The sequence below is a fragment of the Saccopteryx bilineata genome, chromosome 1 (genome assembly GCF_036850765.1).
Source record: "Saccopteryx bilineata isolate mSacBil1 chromosome 1, mSacBil1_pri_phased_curated, whole genome shotgun sequence".
Classification (NCBI taxonomy): domain Eukaryota; kingdom Metazoa; phylum Chordata; class Mammalia; order Chiroptera; family Emballonuridae; genus Saccopteryx; species Saccopteryx bilineata.
The window spans coordinates 57,619,750-57,641,724 of record NC_089490.1 but is presented as its reverse complement, the minus strand read 5'-3'; the positions used below and the strand labels follow the sequence as shown (position 1 = coordinate 57,641,724).

The window sequence follows — 21,975 nt, the reverse complement described above, 5'->3', positions numbered from 1 at the left end:
GAAATTTGTTTGGGATCTTGGAAGTTTAAAAGTTCAGTCTGGTAGCAGTGTCCTAGTTGGGAGACTGTACAGTATAGTGGAAGGTGGACAGGTATTAGTCACAGAGCTCTCAGTTTGAATCCCACCTCTGTAATACTAACAGTAGCATCTTCTGCAAGTTGTTAGCCTCTTTGAGCTGTTTTCCTATCTGTAAGTCTCTCCTAGATTACTTAACGATTAAGATAACGTGGGAATAGATCCTGACATAGAGCAGGTGTGGGATAAATGCTGGTTGCTTTTCCAGAAAGTGTGTAGAATGAGGATAAGAAGGACCAACAGCAGAGTCCTGGGGAAGTCTAGTGTTAAAGGAATGGATGAAATTGCCAAGGGCTATTAAAGTAGATGGGAGGGGAAGGTCACCGAGCTTTTCCACCAGACCACCAAGTTTTCCACCAAACATGGAGTTAAGTGATGCTGTGAAGTCAAAGGTAGTGAGTTTCAAGGTAGTGAGTATCAAGCAGTTTAAGAGTTGGTCACCAGTGTTAGGCTCCATGATGTGATCGGGAGAATGACTGACAGGGGTCCTTTGTTAGTGGTGTTTAGGGGGCCTTTGGTGCCTGAGGGAGAGCTCTTTTGGATGAAAACAGGTTGTAAGGGATTGAGCAGTAAACTCAAGAAGTTGGTGTAGAAAGGAAAAATGATACCTTGAGTAAAAGGGAGGCAGGAATGTGAAACTTTTCTTTTTTTTTTTTTTTAAGTAGACTTGAGTGTTTGTTCTTCCAGTCCACAGTTGTACCATGTCCTGGGGATGCAGTGATGAGCAGGATTATAGAATGAAGGGGAAGGATGGCGAGGAGAGAGAGGAGGGATTGGAGATAGATAAAGTGGGATAATCAAGGAAGTAAGAACCCAGAGAGGTGGGAAGTAACCCCTCTGTAGGTTCTTCTTGAAGCAGAAGAATGCGTTTCTTTTCTGGGAGAGGAAAAAATGTCTAACCAGGTGAGTTTAATGATGGAGTGAGGGGAAGGAGGATGGTTTTTCACTGAAGGTGTTTTATTTTGTCAGTGAAGAGAGACACCAAGTTATTAGCTAAGAATGAGGGGGCTAGATTAAGGTTAGAGTAGGGAATTTAGGATTATAGCAAAAGTTTGGATCTAAAGAGTTGAAAAGGACAAATGTTTATTAAAATTATTAATTATTGTGATGAAATGTTCATTCCCAGATCTTAGAATTCTGTGTTCTTCTAAGTGATGCTAAGTAATTTTGCTCAATTATTATTTATTCTTAGATCTTCAAGAATGTCTAGAAGAGGTTGTATTTTTTTTTTTCTTTCCTGATTTTCTTCATATTTCTTTCTTTGTTGTTTTTGGTCTCCCTAGGTAGTTTACTTGCTTAATTTTGTGTATGAAATTGGTGTTTAGAGATATTTGCTTGATTTTTAGGTTACTTTGGTCACATGTTTACAAAAATGAATTTATATATTATTGCTAAGAATATTGCTTATATATGTGATAGCTGCACTGTGAGAGAACAAAGAAACATTTTTAGTGATGAATCTGGAATTCTCAAATTTAAAATTCAGTAGCCTATGTCTGATTCAGCTTTCAGATGATTCTTTTGAAAATTCAAACAAAACACATAGACAGCCAAGAGAAGTGAAAAAGAAAGATACGCTGCCATGGTGGATAACGGAAGATGATTTTGAAGATGATGGTAAATATTGCTGGTTTTTCATTTCAGATTATTTGACCACTAGGGGTCAGTCAAGACTTAATTTTGGATTTTGTTTCTAGAGTATAAATATATAAAGAAAATAATTCTAATAGTGTGAAGTTTTGAGGTTTGAATTGATTTTCATGTTCACTTTTATTATGTACTATATAATTGAGAATCTGCATAATTAGGTTATTTTACATTGAGATTACTTAAATTTACTCAAAATGATGAATAATATAGGTATACTTATATATTATCACATTTAATAGTAAGATGATTTAGCAAATTATTCTGACAACACATTAATGTCATTGCATGGGGCAGATTTTAAGAAATTATAGATTTGCTGTCAGTCTCTTTCTCTCTCTCTCTCTCTCTTTTTTTTTTTTCCAGCAAAGGAGAGAGACAGACGGGGGAGAGATGAAAAACATCAACTCATAGTTGCAGCACTTTAGTTGTTCACTGATTGCTTCTCATATGTGCCTTGACCTGGGACTCCAGCCAAGCCAGTGACCTTTGGCTCAAGCCAGTGACCATAGGGTCATGTCTGTGATCCCACGCTTGAGCTGGTGACCCCGTGCGCAAGCTGTTGAGCCCCAGCTCAGGCCAACAACCTCATGGTTTTGAACCTGGGTTCTCAATGTCCCAGATCCATGCTCTATCCACTACGCCACCACCTGGTCATGCAGTGTCACAGTCTTAATAATAGTAGAAGAAATAATTTACTGGCTTAGTGGTAGAGAATTCATTATTGATTATGTCTGCAACATGTGTATACCTTTCTTAGAACTACTCCTCATTACATTGTTAGAAATGGAAAATGACTCTCTGAATTGTTTTCTTCAGTGTGCTATATAGTAACTACTGTACCTGTAAGCAACCCCCGACTACCTCTATAAAATGCCTATGTTCACACTCTGGATCATTAAGCATCACTTTATATACTGATAAGATTTGATATTTCTTCTGTAGGGGAAAAATTTACCCATGGCTTTTGTTTTTTCCCATAAAATTGAGCCTGAATGCCTTAATGTGACAGTTAAGGCTCTACATACTCTGACTGGAAGCCTGCTCTGTAGCCTCCTGTGCTTCAGCTGTGCTCAGTGAGCCCTTATCTCCTGGAAACACCGTCGGCTCCATGCCTGTGTGCATCAGTCATGCTTTCCTGCTGCTAGAATGTCTTTCCTCTTCCTCTTGTCTGGAAGTTTGGTATTATTGCCTCCTCCTGCAATCCCCCCCTAACTCTTCTAGCTCGCTTATCAACACAATTATTTTCTTTTTTGTCTCAATGTCAGAACACCACAGTAGCATCTACACATTGTATTGATAGTTGTAACCTGTCAACACAAAGCTCCTGAGGTTGGGCACTTTGTGAGGGCAGGAAGTGCTTCTTTTCCTTGTATCCCCTGACCCCCAATGGTAAATAATTAGTGTGTTTAACAAATGAATGAAAGAGTGAATTTGATAGTCGGTACTCTGTTCTTAATAGTGTTCAATGAGGAATAGCCTTATTGAAAAATTCAGTGCATTTTTTAAATAAATCCTGAAGCCATGCAACAGTGCTCAAGTTTGCATGTGAAGAATGCTTTTTAGAATTTCTTCCCCTGTTGGTGCTTGAAAAGGATGTTATATAAAGTACTATAGGAATTGTTGACAAAGATTGGAGACTTAATTAGCATTACAGTCTCTTTTCTAGAAAATAATCAAAGATGGAATGATGTGTAAACTCACCCCAAAGGAAAAGAATAGGTTCTAGATAAACACTTGAATATAATCTTGTGGTAGGCAGTTAGACAAACATGAGCAGAGCAGGGACTAGAGACCAGGCACAGAAGCCCACCAGAGTGGCAAGCCCCAGGTGCCTAGCAATGGGCAAAATTGGGAAAAAAGGGACCTCACCTCTAGGGTGACCTTTGCTCCCTTATCTGGTCATGTGGTTTAAATCCCCTGATTTCATATCACTGGTCATGGGATTTGGACCCTCCCCTAACCTTTCTTCCCCTGCATATTGCTAGCCATGTGGATTTAGACCCTATTAAAAGAGGAACAAACAAGAAAGCCAGAGAATAATAGCCTTTAAGCATTAACTCCTAGAGGTAACTTTTAGGCCTAGGAAAGCAGCAAAACCAGATAAAGCAAAGTCACGACTATCCTCAGGACCAGCTGCATTGACTGATGACCCCTGCCTTGGTGCCGACCAGTCTGTGGAGAACACAATCCTAAAAGAACACACTGGAAAGCCAATAAATATTCTATTGACATCCTCCCTGGGACCTCCCCGGAAATCCTGACCCTTAAAATCCCTCAGGACTGAAGTCCCAGGGCGCACTCTCTTTCAGTAGTATGCCTGTGCCTTTCTCTTCCCCACTCCTCCTTATCCTTTTCTCCCCAGGCATAATTTTTCTTGCCTCCTCTTTCTCCTAAGCTCCAAACGATCCCAGGAGACTTGCAACCAGAGGAGCAGTGGGCAGTGGCAGTCGAATCCCTTGAACCTCTCTCCAAGGTCCCCTTTTCTCTGACTTCTTCTTGTACAGCCAGTAATTTCTTCCTTCACTTGCTGCACTTTGTCTCTTGATTGAATTCTTTCTCTCAAGAAGACAAGAATAGAGGTCTTCTTACACCCCCTCTAACAATCTGACTAAATGTATGTAAAGCCAGTAGCCGCGGCCACCATCACAGCCACCTGGCCCGTGGAGGTTCTCATTTGATTCGGACAGATGATAATGGAACAGTGGAGCCAAGAACTGGTGGGCCATTAGCTTTACTCCTAGCTCGCACCCGGCTGGTGAGAAATACAGTCGGAAAACACTTCCCTTTCCTTTCAGGGCTCCCAAAGCCATTGACTCATCCAAGTATTCCTAGAATCAAAGGTTTCTACCTCACCGGCCTTATTCACCTCTCTTCCCCATCTCCTCCTCTCTGCATAAACTGGCTTCTCCTTCAGCACTCCGCCATCTTGGCTGCCTCTCCTTTGCAGTGCTGATGACAGGATTTGAGTGAGAGAGCCCCTGGTCTGCCTTATTTCATAGTGTAGAAATTAAAGCTTTTGGCCCTGGCCGGTTGGCTCAGCGGTAGAGCGTCGGACTGGCGTGCGGGGGGACCCGGGTTCGATTCCCGGCCAGGGCACATAGGAGAGGTGCCCATTTGCTTCTCCACCCCCTCCCTCCTTCCTCTCTGTCTCTCTCTTCCCCTCCCGCAGCAGAGGCTCCATTGGAGCAAAAATGGCCCGGGCACTGGGGATGGCTCCTTGGCCTCTGCCCCAGGCGCTAGAGTGGCTCTGGTCGCAGCAGAGTGATGCCCCGGAGGGGCAGAGCATCGCCCCCTGGTGGGCAGAGCATCGCCCCTGGTGGGCGTGCCGGGTGGATCCCGGTCGGGCGCATGTGGGAGTCTGTCTGACTGTCTCTCCCCGTTTCCAGCTTCAGAAAAATACAAAAAAAAAAAAGAAAGAAATTAAAGCTTTTAAGCCAATTTACAAATAAGGAAGTCTCTGATATAAAAGCCACTTATCTGAGGCATAAATGGGATTCCTCATAAGAGTGCACTACCCCACATCATGCAATAGTCAAGGGTATGGGGAAAAGCTTAGTTTGTAGAAAATCTTAGTATTAGAAGGATGTTGAAAATATCTTAATATTAAAAGGGTGGGAAATGCTTAGTCTTAAAACTAATCCTTAGGCTATAATGACTTTGCCAGCTTACAGCCTGTCCCCCACACCCCATGCAAACTGTAAGCAAGCAAACATACATATAGTTACAAACTTACTTGACCTACAATGTATTAATAATTTTTAAAAGAGTTTATTGTACCTGACTTGTGGTGGCACAGTGGATAAAGTTTCAACCTAGAGTGCTGAGGTCGCCAGTTCAAAACCAGGCTTGCCTGGTCAAAGCACATTTGGGAGTTGATGCTTCCTGCTCCTCCCCCTTCTCTCTCTCTCCTCTCTCTAAAATGAATAAAATTGTAAAAAAAAAAAAAAAAGAATTTATCCATCAGAAGTGGATTTGATTAGTGAAGGATGCAAGGAAGGACACTTAAGAAACAAATTTTGACAATGTCTTTTTTAACACAAGGGAGAGGGTTTCACCACCCGAGGGCATAATTTGGTTCAATCACAGACTTTTATCGAGTTTATGTTATGTTCTGAGTACTAGTACTGGGTGATCCCTACCATCCTGAATGTAGAAGCTTCTGAGGAAGATGTGAACACCCTCATGAGATGAGGAATGCATTGCCCATCTTAGGTATAGATGCCATTAAACATTAGCACTGAGTAACTCGAGTCTTTTCATTTTACTTTCTCTTTCAGTTACCATAAGGATAAAATGTTTTGCTGAGAGGGTAGAACTATCAGATCCTCTTACCGGCTTTACTCGTCATTACCAATAACTAATCTAGATCTAGGTTTGGGTTATAGGAGCCTCTCATGAGCTCAGTAGTGTGGGTCACATCCCTGTGTCCAGCTTTGGAGCCAGGGTAAGACCGCAGACACACTACCATAGCCCGAACCTTATCGTGCACTTTTTCTTTTGAAGTGTCTATTATTAGATATAGCTCTTGATTTTCTGCAGCTGTGGAAGTTATTTGTGCTAGAAAACCATTATTTACACAAAGCCAAAAGATAAATAGATTCTGAACCTTTTTCAAGAGGACACTAATTAGGAAATTGTAGTCAGAATTTGTATCTCTTGATTAAGGCTTCCTTCTAAGCAAAGTGATATTTTTCTAATCTTAATATTTCTATCACATAAAACATAATTTATTACTTTTCCTGTATCAGTTTTTTACTACAAATAAGTACTATTAGGATAAAGAAATTTTGATATTACGTAACTTTTTCAGTATTTTCTAGTTCCTGGCCTGTGAAGATGAGCATGATCTAGTCATCAGCTTGCTCTGGGCTTATTTTTACCTGGACTTACCTCCCTCTAGACCAGTGGTACTCAACCTGTGGGTCGCGACCCCGGCGGGGGTCGAACGACCAAAACACAGGGGTTGCCTAAAGCCATTGGAATAGGCGACCCCTGTGTTTTGGTCGTTAGACCCCTGCTGGGGTCGTGACCCACAGGTTGAGAACCGCTGCTCTAGACCCACCTTTACTGGCTGCTTTGCATCCTCAGGTGTGGCCTGCCCCTCCCATTGTTGATCCCTTGGCGCTCTTCTTCCCTGTGCCTGGAATTATCTCCCTTTTCCAGTTCAGCTAGTTATTTACTACTCTTCTTCACACAGGGTAGAGGATAAATATTGTTAAAGTGGTATGGTATACTGTATAAAGTCCTGTGCTTCAAAATAATTTTTTAAAATGTTTCATCATCTTCACTGTACAGAATTTTAATATAGTCTTAATAAGGTACACTGCAAACAAATAGAGTTAAAACTTTTCCTTTGTGAATTTTAGGTCTGATGGACTTTTATTTAATACACTAGATTTATTTTATAGCTACTATACACAAAATTATAATAGTATTATGGTGTTGGCATAGTTGTCAAACAGTGTTCTGAATATAAATATCCAACTCTATAACCTCATCCCTAGGACTGCTCGGAACAAATGTAAGCTATTTGAAAACAAAGACGACTTCTCAGCCTATTACGGAAATAGAAGAGGAGTCTGCTGAGAGGATTCAGTTTCTCAAGAGCAGTGGAACCTCTGTCTTAAGTATTGACAGCTTAGAAACAAATGGTAAGAAATGTGGGACATATGAGTTGACAGGCTTAATGCTTATAATCAGAATTTTTACAAAAAAATCAATTCACAGCTGTCTTGGAACTTCCTTTACAAAACACTCAAATAGGAGGTTTACAATTACACTCCTAGAGAAGCTTTATAACCATGTATAATATATGTGAATATAAATCTATATTGGGTGAAAGTAAATAAAGTATGTTTCAAGTTTTAAAAAATTTTACTATATAATGTCAATGAATGATTCATTGAAATTAGTTTTATCAAACTACTGTTTGTTAATAAAATATATTTGTGCTTTCCGTTTAGAGATAATAGTTTCTGAGCTCAATCCTAGTGTTCTCGGATTGGGATTAGATACATTAGAAGAACAAGAGGAAAAAGAGCAATTTTTTGCCAGACTGGAGAAAGACTTAACTTCTTCGATTGATTATTCAAGATTAAATAAGGAATTGGATTCTAATGACTCCACACATTTTAAAGCTTTATATAGGTAATGTAAATACAAGATAAACTAATTGTTAAATAATTTTGTGTTCTTCTGTTATTTTTTTGAAGGCTGGTATGTACATAGGCTAAAATGGAAAAATTATAACGGGCAAAAGTAAAATCTTATTTTTAACCATAATCTCAGTTCATTATGTCGGTCAGAGTTTTTCTTTTTCTTTTTTTAAAGAAATAGGCACAATTAATTTTGGAAGTGTGTTTTATTTTTATTTTTTATATTTAAAGCATTTTTTATTTATTGATTTTAGTAATAGAGGAACAGAGAGAGAAAGACAGGAACGTTGTTCTGTTTCTGTATGTGCCCTGACCAGGGATTGAACTGGCAACCTTTGTGCTTTGGGACAGTGGTCTAAGATATCCAGCCAGGGTGGTTTTTCTTTTCTTTCAGTTAAAAAAAAAAATGAAAAGAGAGGAGGGAAGTTATGAGACAAACTCCCGTATGCGCCCCGACTGGGATTCATGTGGCAACCCCATCTGGGACTGATGCTCGGACCAACCGAGCTGTCCTCAGCAACCGGGGCCAATGCTCAAACCAATCGAGCCACTGGCTGTGGGAGGGTGAGTTTTTCTCTATATGAGCAAAATACATGGATTTGTATTGGAGAGCCCACTCTGCCTCCAGATATCTGAAATTTCATGCCCAAGATACAATCAAGACTAACAGCACATTGCCAGAAAGACCTTATTAGGAAAATAATTTATCAAGTGATTTTCCACAGATGAGGTAAATAAAAATCCAGGTAGCTGTTATAAATTCAGGGGAAGAAGGAACAGAAAGGGGTTGGGGAACCAGGGAGCAAAGAGGTTTGGTCTGTGTCCTACCTTTATACATAAGTATTTGACCCTAATGTTTATCTGAAAACCTCATTTATTCTGGAAATCTAGGAATTGACTGATCTGTCCTCTGTAAGTGTAGTAGTAGATCTTTGACATTTTCAAGACCTTTGTAAAAGATCTGGTATTTTTAATTTCCTCAATTTCATATAGCATTTAATTTCTTTAAATAAAAGTCAACTTATAATTTTAAGATTTTTAAGAACACCAAACTGTAATTATATTAATGGTCAGGAGAATCATAATCTCTCTTATTAGAGTACCTGTTCTTTTGATGTTTAGCTTCTCATAGATGGTGGACAAAACAGTGACTCGCATGGACTGTGTAGGCTCAGAGTTTTTACCCTACTTGGAAGAGTACTGGAAATTAGCCTGCCAGTTTTATGGATGCTAAAAGTAGACACAAGATTTCTTGGTCAGAAACAAAGGCCTTTATTTCTCACAGCAAAAGCAGTTTAGTACCTGAGTGCAAGTTTCTTTGCCTCAATTCCCTATGTCCCCCACAGCTCACGGGGGCAACACAAAGGGTCCATGATGGCTGTCAGGACATGTGGTGAGTTGCTTTACAGGAGAGGATAACTAAGCTTGGGGAATCTACTGCTTGTCTAGTAAAGTGAAAACAAGCCTTCTCTTTGGGCAGAAACATTGCTTCATTTTTCAAGGTTGCTCACTACGAAGACACCCTGAGAAATGACCTGGGAAAGAGGGTCCATGCCTTACATTCTTGGCATACCCAGCAGTAACGTGGCCTCTGGTGACTGCCTCTCCCAACAGTGACAACATAGATTAAGCTTGCACAGGTTTGTTAGTGACAAGTTTTTGCCCCTTTGCAGTATTTCCTAACAATTTCTTAACTACTGATATTTTTGCTCCAAAACAAGACTAGTCAGAGTACAGCATAGTATTGAGTATACAATATTGTTTTCTGCTATTATTTTTATAGTTGTACAATTTTTTGGACCGTCTAATCTCACTAAAGATAGGGTTGATGGACTGAGAAAGGTGGAACTGATTCCTGGGTTTGAAAGAGCAGATCTGAACTAACATATCTGTGCATTTCAAACTTGCTCAGGCTTCATTGTTCCTTTGCTGAGTTTTTCTTGGTTTAAGGTTCCTATTCAGCTCCCATTTCAGGATTAATGTATTTCCTTCTGTATAAGATGCGCCCGTGTATAAGATGTACCTTAATTTTGGGGCCCGAAATTTGAAAAAAAGTGTATTACATAAAGTTATTGAACTCAAGTTTTATTCATCATAAAATTCATACAAACTCCTCATGACTGTCAAAACCCCCATCCGTTAGCTTGTCCTCATCTGTGTCTGATGACGAATCACTGTCTTCAACAAAGAGCACAAAAACAAGCACGAAAAAGTGGAAAATGCGAGTAAAAAAAAATCTACAACCACTGTATAAGACACACTCAGTTTTTATTCTCCAGATTTCTTTGGAAAAGAGAACGTCTTATACATGGGGAAATACGGTACATTGCTTACTGGCATGTAAATGATAACCTGGCCTCCCTGTAGATGTCACTGGTTCTCATAGCTCCTGTGGTCAATTCCTGACCTTTCATGTAGAAAGGATATCTGGATCCTGAGACTTGTGAATGCACACATTTTTGTAAAAAACTATGTATGTGTATAAAGTTTAAAAATGTGGCATTATTCCTTTGTAATTAAGCTTTTAGAAACCTTTATTTTCAAAACGTTATCCTGTAGTTCCCAAATTTTTGCTTTCTATAGAACAAGAATACTTGAGAAGTAATACTTAATGTTAGAGATTTTTAAAAATATGCCCAAAGGATTGCATACAAATGTATTATGTAATACTAAATTGAGTAATATTTTTCCAGTAATCAAGCTAACCTAGAACTAACTGAAGATAAGCATGAGAATGAATTGAAACATGAAGAACTGGCAGGTAATTTCATTGGTTTTAAGATTTACACTATTTTAAAAGATAATACAGCTTTTAAAAAGACCTCAATAAGAGCCTGACCAGGTGGTGGCTCAGTGGATAGAGCGTCGGACTGGGATGCAGAGGACCCAGGTTCGAGACCCCGAGGTCACCAGCTTGAGCGCAGGCTCATCTGGTTTGTGCAAAAGCTCACCAGCTTGGACCCAAGGTCACTGGCTTCAGCAAGGGGTTACTTTGTCTACTGAAGGCCCACGGTCAAGGGACATATGAGAAAGCAATCAAAGAACAACTAAGCGGTCGCAACGAAAAACTGATGATTGATGTTTCTCATCTCTCTTCATTCCTGTCTGTCTGTCCCTATTTGTCCCTCTCTCTGACTCTTTCTCTGAATCTGTAAAAAAAAAAAAAGACATCAATAAGAGAAAAATAATTTAAAGGAAAATCATATTGTCTTGGAAAGAGCTTTGAACAGGTGGAGTGAATTATCTGTGTTGCAATTTGGGCTACCAAGAAATTGTTCAAGTGCACTGCCGCCGTATTTGTTGGCAGTGAGCAGTGGACCAGTTGGGAAGACAGAAAAAAGGATTTTTGTGTTAGGACCAGGGAAATCTGTGGAGCCAAGACAAACACCCTTAATGCTTGATTGAGGTGGTATATCTTTTTTTCATCTTTTGACTTTTAGTGTGTCTGTGTTTTTTTATATTAATATTAAAACAACTTTCTTATAGATAGCATATAGTTGGCTTTTGCTTTCTTATTCAATCTGACAATCTTTGGCTTTCAATTCATGTTTCTTTACTTTACAAAAATATATTTATTGTAATGGTTATTTACTGTTTTGACATTTGTTTTGTATCTTTCCATCTTTTTTGTTGTTACTGATTTTTTGTCCTGCATTCTGTTGGATTGAGTATTTATAGCATTCCATTGTCCCTTCTTTTATCTCTTTGCTGCATTTTCTTTTCCTTAGTTGCCCTTTATTTTATTAGAGTCTACTTTCAAGTAACATTTTACCATTGCTGACGGTTCTAAAGCTGAAAGTAGTGGAACTAAATAGTGAATCCAAGCCTCCTGGCTCCTGGTCATACTCTTAAGCACTAATTATACTACCTGCACTGTTTCTTATACTACCTGTTTGCAGTCACACAAACAGTACATTCCTTTCAATTGAGTTCAGGTAGCTCCCAAATCCCAAGTCGTGTCTAAGTTCATTGCTATACCATTCCATATCTGTTTCTCCTTATTCATCATCTCTTCTTACCTCCTAGAGTAGTAGCATCTTTAGCATTTTTATATTGCTCCTAGAACTGAGAAGGACAATGTCTAATACAAAGTAATTTCTCAATAACTGTGAATTTAATTTTGTCTACTGATATTGGAAATGCTAATGTTCTTTCCCATTTGGAGGAGAAGCAAAGATGAGCTCCTCGGCCTCCAAGTATAGATGTTAACCAAGTAACCTAGCTTATTTGCCAAAGTCACAGTACCTTTTCTGTTCCAGCCTCATTTTCCTTATGAACTAAAATGGAGATGTTTCTGTAGGCAGATCTCACTGGGAGCATCACTATTTAACTTCCAAGCCTTCTCAAATTTATTCCCAAACTTTCATTAATAATTACAGTCAAGTTGTCTCATCTGTTCTTAGAGAAGGCTGAACATGCAGTCTTTTTCCTATCAGGCCATCCAGTTTCTAAATGTGATCTAGTTTTTGAACTACAGGTAAGACTGTGTTTCTGTCTAGAATTATTGATTCTACCCTGTGAAAGTCGTTCTCCTTTTAAAGTCTGCAGATCTCAGTCAGTTCTTTAGTTCTTTGTATGGTCTGTAAACAAGTTAAAAATTGATGAATAGATCCTGACCAAATCATCTCTGCCCTATCTTCTGCATAGTCTCATGGCATCATGTTAACATGAACACACCTTTTTCTTCTGCTGCAAAACTATTGAGATATAATTTGGGTCTTTAATTTCTCAGGTCCCAAGATTGGGAAACATTGAAGATCATATAGGGCCAGTATTTCCTAAGGGAAGTATCAGAGATAAACCTTTCATAAGTGTACCATTTAAAGCTTATAGTCGAGATATCTACACAGACCAAAAAATCAACTTAAAAAAATAAGCAGGCCCTGGCCGGTTGGCTCAGTGGTAGAGCATCGGCCTGGCGGGCAGGAGTCCTGGGTTCGATTCCCAGCCAGGGCACACAAGAGAAGCGCCCATCTGCTTCTCCACCCCTTCCCCTCTCCTTCCTCTCTGTCTCTCTCTTCCCCTCCCACAGCCAAGGCTCCACTGGAGCAAAGTTTGCCCTGGCGCTGAGGATGGCTCTATGGCCTCTGCCTCAGGCACTAAAATGGCTCTGGATGCAACAGAGCAGCGCCCCAAATGGGCAGAGCATCGCCCCCTGGTGGGCATGCCGGGTAGATCCCGGTCGGGCACATGCGGGAGTCTGTCAAACCGCCTCCCTGTTTCCAGCTTCGGAAAAAAATAAAATAAAAATAAGCAAAATTCATCCTTTTATGAGGGTCAGGAGTTTGCCTTTTATAAATCAGCAATTTGAGATTTTTGTCTTTAAAAATAAATATTAAAGTTTGTTTTAAAGATAATATAAAATCTTTTGGGAAGCTCTAGAAATTTTTAGTCAGTAAACAATAGAAAAGATTAAAAAATATAAAACTTTTATAAACACTTGAAAATACAAAAAATGAAAGAAAACTAAATCAGTCTTATGAATTGAATTACTAAATTTTGGACAAAATATCTGTTTTCTAAAGTTATATTTATGTTACTATTTCAATAAATATGTAGAATTCTTCTTTTGGAAATCAGTCTTTTCCTGGAATTTGACTTGATCTTTATATTTTTAAAAATTATTTTTTCAGAAAATTACAGTGATGATTTTGAAGATGAGAATATTCATGCACCTTTGACTACCAAGGATGAAGAAACTAATTCCAAAGCAAGTCCCAAAGCAGAAAAAATAAATGCACCCAAAGAGGTATACATCAATTATATATTTGACAGCTTTGAAACTTTATCACTTTAGCTGTCACTGTTTGAAGAACTGGAAATAATGCGGTTCTTTATTGTCTTGCTCATTGTTGTCAAGTTACAGGTCTCTTAACATGCGGACATTTTCATAACGGGGTGTCAGTTTGGTATAAATATTAATGAAACATCATAGCAATTGATATTCTCAAGGATATCTTTTGGCAAGTAATTTCCTTAGGTTAAGTTTTAGAAGTTGAAAACCTAATTAAAATCTCAATTTAGGCAGGTATAATAAATTACACCTTTCTTTGGTAGGTCTTGTCCTTTGTGAATACAATAAATATGCCTCCTTAATATTTATGCTGGCAGTAACATTAGTGTTTGAGATTTTCTCAGCTGGGATCATGAATTACATCATTCTCTTCACATTCAGTGTTGCTGTTGCTATGCTTGGTCTCCTCAGTTCTTACCAAGATTAAGGGTAGTACTGCCTGTCTGATATAACTTATCCTTGAGCTGTCTAATAGTAACCGGTAGGACAATTGTTACATTGGTCTTGAACTGGACTGTCTCTTTTGGAGACTACATGTTAGGACTAGATGTTTTGAACATGTGTGAAACCATAGACTGACTTAACCTTATTTTTACCTAGTACTTTGTCAATGGGTGTCTATATCATGTAGTTTGGGTAGAAAAACACTACACAAAGATTTAATGAGATATGATGAGTATCCTTAGAAATTTAGTGGGATTTATACTTGGGATATGGCAGTTATAATATTTTCTGAAAAATAAATAGAGCAGTAGCAGGCACAACAGTGTGTTATATTAAGAAAGGGTAGCCTGCATAAAAAATGTATCAACGTAAATGTGGAACCTAGAAGAGAGTTGTCTGGGTAAGAATCAGAACAGGAAAGAGATAAAACTTGGTTGTAACAAGATCATCCTGTAGACTGCCAAGCCACATGGAGAACATTGGTGACACTAATTAGAAAACTTATTCTAAGGGAACCTGTAATATTGATGAATTTCAACTATGTTACCATTTGGTGACCCACCTTTTTGAAAATTTTCTCTCAAAATATAGATGAAACAATGAGTACTAGTTATATTTATACATTAATTTTTAACAATAAGGGGGAAATAGTAATGTTATAATAGAAGGAATCCTATATGAGGTATACATGTAATCTTGGAGTTCAGAAAACAGAATTTCTGAGCAATGTAGATGATCAGATGGTATCTGGATGCTTTAAACAAGGCTTTTGTAAAGGCCTATATTAATTACTAGTAATTGCCAAGTAATTACTTCTCGAAGTTCTCTTCACAGCTATAATCTCTAGTCTTGTAGAATTATCAGTGAATAATATAATGATATAAATCTAGAAAGAACATTTCTTGGTCTTTTCATAATGGAGTAAAGCACTGTTTTAAAAATATTGTTACTATTTCCATTGTGGTCATTTTATATAACTTTGGTTTGAAATTACATGATTCTTTTCTACCTTTAGGAAGAAGAGAAAGCTGGTATGCTGGCCAATGGTAAATATTATGTATATTCATATATTTTACTTAGGAAAAAATTGTTCAGAATTGCATCTAAATAATTCTGAATAAATCACTATCTGTATTTGTTTTTTAATATTCTTAATATCTCTAAAGAATTAAAATTCACAGCTTACCTCAATAATATGTCCCTTCTGCCCATCTTGAATCCTTTCTATTTAAGAACATTCTTTTTTAAAAACCCAGAACTGGATAGCTTTATGGGTGTGTACTACCAAACATTCTAAGAAGAATTAATACCAATTTTTTAAACTCAGAGAACAAGAAAGAATTCTTCCAAACTCATTCTTTGTGTCCAGGATCACCCTGATACCAAAACCAGAGAAACATCATGAAAAGAAAACAAACCCATTTAAAATAACATCCAAAAGAATAAAATACTTAAGATTAAGTTTAACCAAGGAAGTAATAGATATGTATACTGAAAACTAAAAAATATCTATGAAAGAAATTGAAGCTTATACAAGTAAATGGAAAGTTATTACATGTTCATGAATTAGAAAAATTAATACTGTTTTAATGTCCATACTACCCAAAGTGAACTAGAGAGCCAGTGCAGTCCCTATTAAAATACCCGTGGCATTTTTCACAGAAAAAAGAAATTTAATTCACATGAAACCACAAAAGATCCAAATAACCAGCACAATCTTGCGAAATAACAATAAACCTGGCGGCATCACATGTCCTGATGTCAAATAGTTGTTAAAAAGCTGTAGTAATCGGAACAGTATGCTATTGGCATTAAAAGCACATAATCATTGGAACAGAATAGAGTCCACAAATAGAGCTATGCACATGTGGTCAATTAGTTTTGACAAGGGCACCAAGAATACGTAGAAAGGGATAGTCTCCCCAATAAATGGCATTTAGAAAATAGATAGCCACATGTAGAAGATGAAACTGGACACCTATCTTACAACAACAGGCACAAAAGTCAATTCAAAATGGATTAAAAACATAAACATATATATATATTATTCAGCCTTAAAAAAATCCTGCCATTTGCAACAACATGGATGAACATGGAGGGCATTTAGTTAAGTGAAATTAAGGCAGACACAAAAAGCCAAATACTACATGATCTCATATGTGGAATCTAAAAATGTCAAAATCAGGCCCTGGCCAGTTGGCTCAGTGGTAGAGCGTCGGCCTGGTGTGCAGAAGTCCCGGGTTCGATTCCCGGCCAGGGCACACAGGAGAAGCGCCCATCTGCTTCTCCACCCCTCCCCTTCTCCTTCCTCTCTGTCTCTCTCTTCCCCTCCCACAGCGAGGCTCCATTGGAGCAAAGATGGTCTGGGCGCTGGGGATGGCTCTGTGGCCTCTGCCCCAGGCGCTAGAGTGGCTCTGGTCGCAACAGAGCGACGCCCCGGAGGGGCAGAGCGTCGCCCCCTGGTGGGCAGAGCGTCGCCCCCTGGTGGGCGTGCCAGGTGGATCCCGGTCGGGCGCATGTGGGAGTCTGTCTGACTGTCTCTCCCCGTTTCCAGCTTCAGAAAAATACAAAAAATAAATTAAATAAAAATAAAAATGTCAAAATCATAGGAACAGTAGCATTATAGTGACCATGGGCTGGCAGAGCAGGATGTGGGAAGATGTAGGCTAAGAGGGATGAAGTTTTAGTGCAAGAGAAGTGCTGGAGATCTGGTGTTCAGCAATGTGACTGTAGTTCACAATAATGTATTGTGTACTTAAAATTTGCTAAGAAGGGAGATCTCAAGTGTTCTCCACACACAAAAGTAAATAACTATGTAAGGTGATGGATGTTAATTTGCTTCATGGTGGTAAATATTTCAGAATGTACAAATACAATGTGTCCGTAAAGTCATGGTGCACTTTTGACCGGTCACAGGAAAGCAACAAAAGATGATAGAAATGTGAAATCTGCACCAAATAAAAGGAAAACCCTTCCAGTTTCTGTAGGATGATGTGGCAGCATGTGCGCATGCGCAGATGATGACATAACACTGTGTATACAGCGGAGCAGCCCACGGCCATGCCAGTCGAGATGTGGACAGTACAGAGGAAAGTTCAGTGTGTTCTGTGGCTTGCTAAATTCAAATCCATGACCAAAGTGCAACATAAATATCGGAGTGTTTATAACGAAGTGCCACCACATAGGAATAACATTACTCAGTGGGATAAGCAGTTGAAGGAAACCAGCAGTTTGGTGGTGAAACCCCATTCTGGTAGGCCATCAGTCAGTGACGAGTCTGTAGAGGCTCTACGGGGTAGCTACCTAAGGAGCCCTAAAAAATCTGTGCATGAGCCCACGTCGAACTGCACCGAATAGATATGAAACTGGGAGAGTTTACCTTTTATTTGGTGCAGATTTCACATTTCTATTGTCTTTTGTTGCTTTCCTGTGACCTGTCAAAAGTGCACCATGACTTTACGGACACTCTGTATATCTAATTACCAAGTAGTACTCCTTAAATATATTACAATTTTTAATTGTCATTTATACCTCAATAAAGTTGGGGAAAAATATCTTATTTTTCTTATGGCCTTTTTCTTTCACATAGACACATACATTAGCCTATATGTAAGCATTGTTACAATGTTGATATACATAAGAAGAAAATGATACTTATTATAGATATGATTATATATGCTTTATTTATAAACATGTATTTCTTTGTTTTTATATGGATTGAATGTGATTAAAATACTTTCTTAAAGGAACCATACAAATTTCTCTGCATTCCTAATATCTCTTGTTACGTATCGTTCCAGTGGTGCTGCTTGATTCCTTAGACTCAGTTGCGGAGGCCAACCTTGACGAACACGATGGAGCAACAGTTATGCCACAGCTCCTGCCCGAAACAACTGATAATGAAATGGCAGGAACAGGTAAGAATGTTCAAAAAACTCAGTATTTTCTACATGTGTAATATTTTATGACTAATTGACTATTTATATATAATATAAACAATATAAAAAAGTAATAACTATGTTGACAATAAAATTTTAAACCTCTTATTTCTATCATATCTAACAACTTAAATATTTGGAACTTGTTAATGGTAACACCTAATGTTAGCCAAGTAAATTGTATTTTTAAGTAAATACTTATTAATGAATGAATGAATGCTGTTGATGCAAAATGTAGCGCTGTAGGTGAACATTAACTAATTTCTTGCCCCACTCCAGAGTATCAGTTAAATTTGCCATGTATTGGAGAAGTAAAACTTTGGTCTTATTATGATTTTTCATAGTTCCCTTTGTGTAGGAAAAAACTGGATCACATACCAAAATTTTGAAATACCCGTGATAATCTATCTAGACATTATTAAGGTTGTAAAGGTCTTTAGGACAATGTCATTTTAAACTTTTTTAAAAAAGTTGAATCCTTATCTTCAAGTGAAATCTTATGTACACTCTATATAGATAAAAATGGTATTTTGTTGGTATAAACATAAATGTTTTACATTTGTAATATTTACAAGTAAAGTTAGAGCAGTAATGGTCTTTTGAAGTATTTGAAATCAGAAGTTGTTATATTCTCATATTGTAATCAGACTTCTGATATGTTTGTATACTTTGTTTTTGTTTTTAATACAAAAATATTCTTGGTTTACCATATAAATAGTTGAAATTGGGAACTTTTTAATTAGCTTGCTTTGCAAGTCTCAGTTGACCAGTATGGTCATCAACTAAACCAATCCAAACAGTTGGAAAAAAAAAGCTATAGAATTGATAAATCACTTAGCAATTCTAAACAACTGTCTGTTTGACTTTTAAAATTTTTCTCTTTTTACTTTTTTATTGAAGTAGATATAATATACCTATAGAGAAGTATAATATACCTATATCATGTATAATAGTAGTGCAACTTGATAAAATTTCAACACTGAACATACCCATTTAACCAGCATTCAGATAAAAAAACATAACCCAAACCACAATGTCTACTCAGATCTTTTTTTGCTAGTCACTGCCATTCTGAGAGTCACCACTATCTTGTTTCATCCATTTCCATTTTAAAATATAAATATATAAAAGTAAAAATACAGAATTTTCCCACCAAAGCATGTTACCTATTGATGTTGCTCAGCTGAGTACTCTGCAATGACGAAAGCGTGCACTGAACACGTTCGTCTTACTGCTGCTTACTTAAGTTCCTGTCACTTATGTGCTGTGGTAGTCGATCCACTTGCACAGTTTTCAGTAAGCAGACATGAAAATCCTTTTAAAAGAGCAGTGTGGAGCTGTAGCTTTTCTTATCAGTGATGCATTATAGGAAGTTCATATATGTACAGTATGGCTAGAGAAACTTTTTTTTTTAAATTCAGTGAGTGGAGGGGAGGTAGAGATAGACTCTCGCATGTGTCCCAGATCCACCCAGCAAGACCACTAAGGGTGATGCTCTGCCTATCTGGGGTGTTGCTCTGTTGCTCAGCAACTGAGCTCTTCTTAGTGCCTGCTGCCGAGGCCATGGAGCCATCCGCAACATCTCAGGCCAACTCCCTCCAATCGAGCCATGGCTGCAGGAGGTGGGGAGAGAGAGAGAGAGAGAGAGAGAGAGAAGCGAGAAGGGAAGGGGTAGAGATGCAATGAGCACTTCTCCTGTGTGCCCTAACCAGGAATCACACCTGGGACATCCACACGCCAGATCGATGCTCTACTACTGAGCCAACCAGCTAAGGCTGAGAAACTTGAAAATATGGATGAAAACAAAGCAGGAGGCAAAGTTATCACTCTGATGGTCTTCAAAATATTAATTACATAAATGGCACATTTGAGTTTTCAGAATCACTTCTATTACAGTTTTTAAGTTTTAAACTTGAAAGTATGTTTAAAAATGAAATTTTAACCAAACATCTGAGGAACTCATGATTTTCTCTGAAACACTATAATTTTGTAAAATACAGTATGAAAACTACTGCTGTAGGTTGTAAGAAAAATTCAAAAATAAAAAATGTATTGTGGAAAGTAAGTTTTTTTGAGATGATCCAAACAGTTATATAAAACTATATAAGTTTTTTGTTGTTATTCCTTAAGTGTTCTTTGAAATAGTTTGATGAGTCAGTTATTGGAGGATAGTAGAGAGTAAACTTACTGTCATGTGGACTTTGATTCATATTCTCATCCTTGCCAGTTATCACTGAGTGACATTGGACAATTAATGCTTCTAAGCCTATTTCCTCTTTAAAATGAGATTTTGTGCCTGACGAGTGGTGGCACAGTGAATGGGGCATTAACCTGGAGTGCTGGGGTCGCTGGTTTGGGGCCCTGGGCTTGCCCAGTCAAGGCACATATGGGAGTTGATGCTTCCTGTTCCCCCCACCTTCTCTTTTTCTCCTCTCTCCTCTTTCTAAGATCAGTGAAGGGAATCTAAAACAATTTTTCTAAAAAAATGAGCCCTTGTGATGGTCAACTGCAGTAACGTATGTGTGTAGTACATTGTTAAGATTCAACAAGCAATAGCAACTCTGTGATTGTTACCATTATTATAATTTATATCAGTTGTCTATTAATAGCATAAGTTCTAAAGAAGCTGAAGGCATTATAGTAAAAATCTGGTTGTAGGGTACTGAATTTACGTGGTACTTTAGATATACACTTGAAAGTCTTCAAATCAGCATCTGAACTTGGTTTAAGAACTGATAAAATCAGTGTTTTTATTTTTTATTTTGTTTCATTCTGTTTGACCATGTTTCTTCTAAGATTAAGTAGGCTCAGATTAGGTTTCGCATTGTCAAAGACCATCTTTTTAAAATAATAGTTATGAAATTATTTGTGCATTATTGTATTACAAAGGTTGGTAGCTATAGAAGTGAAGTTTTCTTAACACTGGGCCAGATTTAGCTTGTCACTTGGTTTCATTGTCTCCCGGGCAAGTCCTGTTTTGTGCTAAGGCTGCATGCCTGGAGCAGTCACAAGGTGCCAGTATTGCTCCACAGCCTGGCCCTGGCCTCCACAAAACAGGATTTGACCCGTCTCAACTTTCTTAAGTGGAAAAATACAGGGAGCTTTTGACTTGTTATATATAAAATAGCTTCATAGAGGTACTCTTTTTTGTGTGTGGCAGAGACAGAGAGTGTCAGAGAGAGGAACAGATAGAGACAGACAGACAGGAAGGAAGAGAGATGAGAAGCATCAATTATTTGTTGCGGTTCCCTAGTTGTCCATTGATTGATTTCTCATATGTGCCTTGATGGGGGGGGGGGTACAGCAGACCGAATGACCCCTTGCTCGAGCCAGTGACCTTGGGCTCAAGCTGGTGAGCCTTGCTCGAACCCAATGAGCCCGCACTCAAGCTGGTGACGTCAGGGTCTCAAACCCGAGTCCTCTGTGTCCCAGTCCGATGCTCTATCCACTGTGCTACCACCTGGTCAGGCTAGAGGTACTCTCTTTTTAATGTTGAAGGCAGACAGGTTATGCCTTTCCATAAAATACATGAAAAAATAACATTTATGACTGAAATATTTTAATACCACTTGGGTTAATGACTCAAATTAGGAGAAAAGTGTCTTTCGAGCAGCCCTTAATACCTCTCTATCCTCTATTTCTAATTTCTAACTTTTAAGTCATTTGTTTTCCTGCACAGTTGGTCTACTGTTGCTTTGGAACCTCTTCTTTCTGACACCTCACACCTGATAAATTAGGAGCATTCAGTACAGTTATGCTACTTAACATGGGGTAGTTTCTTTTATATGTACTCAGTAGATACTTAAGTATTGCTGTAGAGGAGAAAAACACTTGTGCCTTTTTCTTTCATAAAAATTACTTCTCTCCTTCAGTCATGCTACTCACTTTGACAGATCATAGGGGAAAAGTTAAGCTTACC

At 38.2% G+C, this 21,975-nt stretch overlaps 1 protein-coding gene across 2 annotated transcripts in view; it reads left to right on the top strand.

The window, feature by feature from the left end:
* The window catches only part of CEP162 (centrosomal protein 162), a 98,341-nt gene that overhangs the window by 7,131 nt on the left and 69,235 nt on the right, over positions 1-21,975 (top strand). For both annotated transcript variants that reach the window (XM_066254215.1, XM_066254217.1), the window contains exons 3-9: positions 1,581-1,692; positions 7,230-7,376; positions 7,689-7,872; positions 10,574-10,641; positions 13,514-13,629; positions 15,134-15,164; positions 17,919-18,035. In XM_066254215.1, the coding sequence (XP_066110312.1) occupies positions 1,581-1,692; positions 7,230-7,376; positions 7,689-7,872; positions 10,574-10,641; positions 13,514-13,629; positions 15,134-15,164; positions 17,919-18,035 (775 nt within the window). The remainder of the gene's footprint in view (positions 1-1,580; positions 1,693-7,229; positions 7,377-7,688; positions 7,873-10,573; positions 10,642-13,513; positions 13,630-15,133; positions 15,165-17,918; positions 18,036-21,975) is intronic.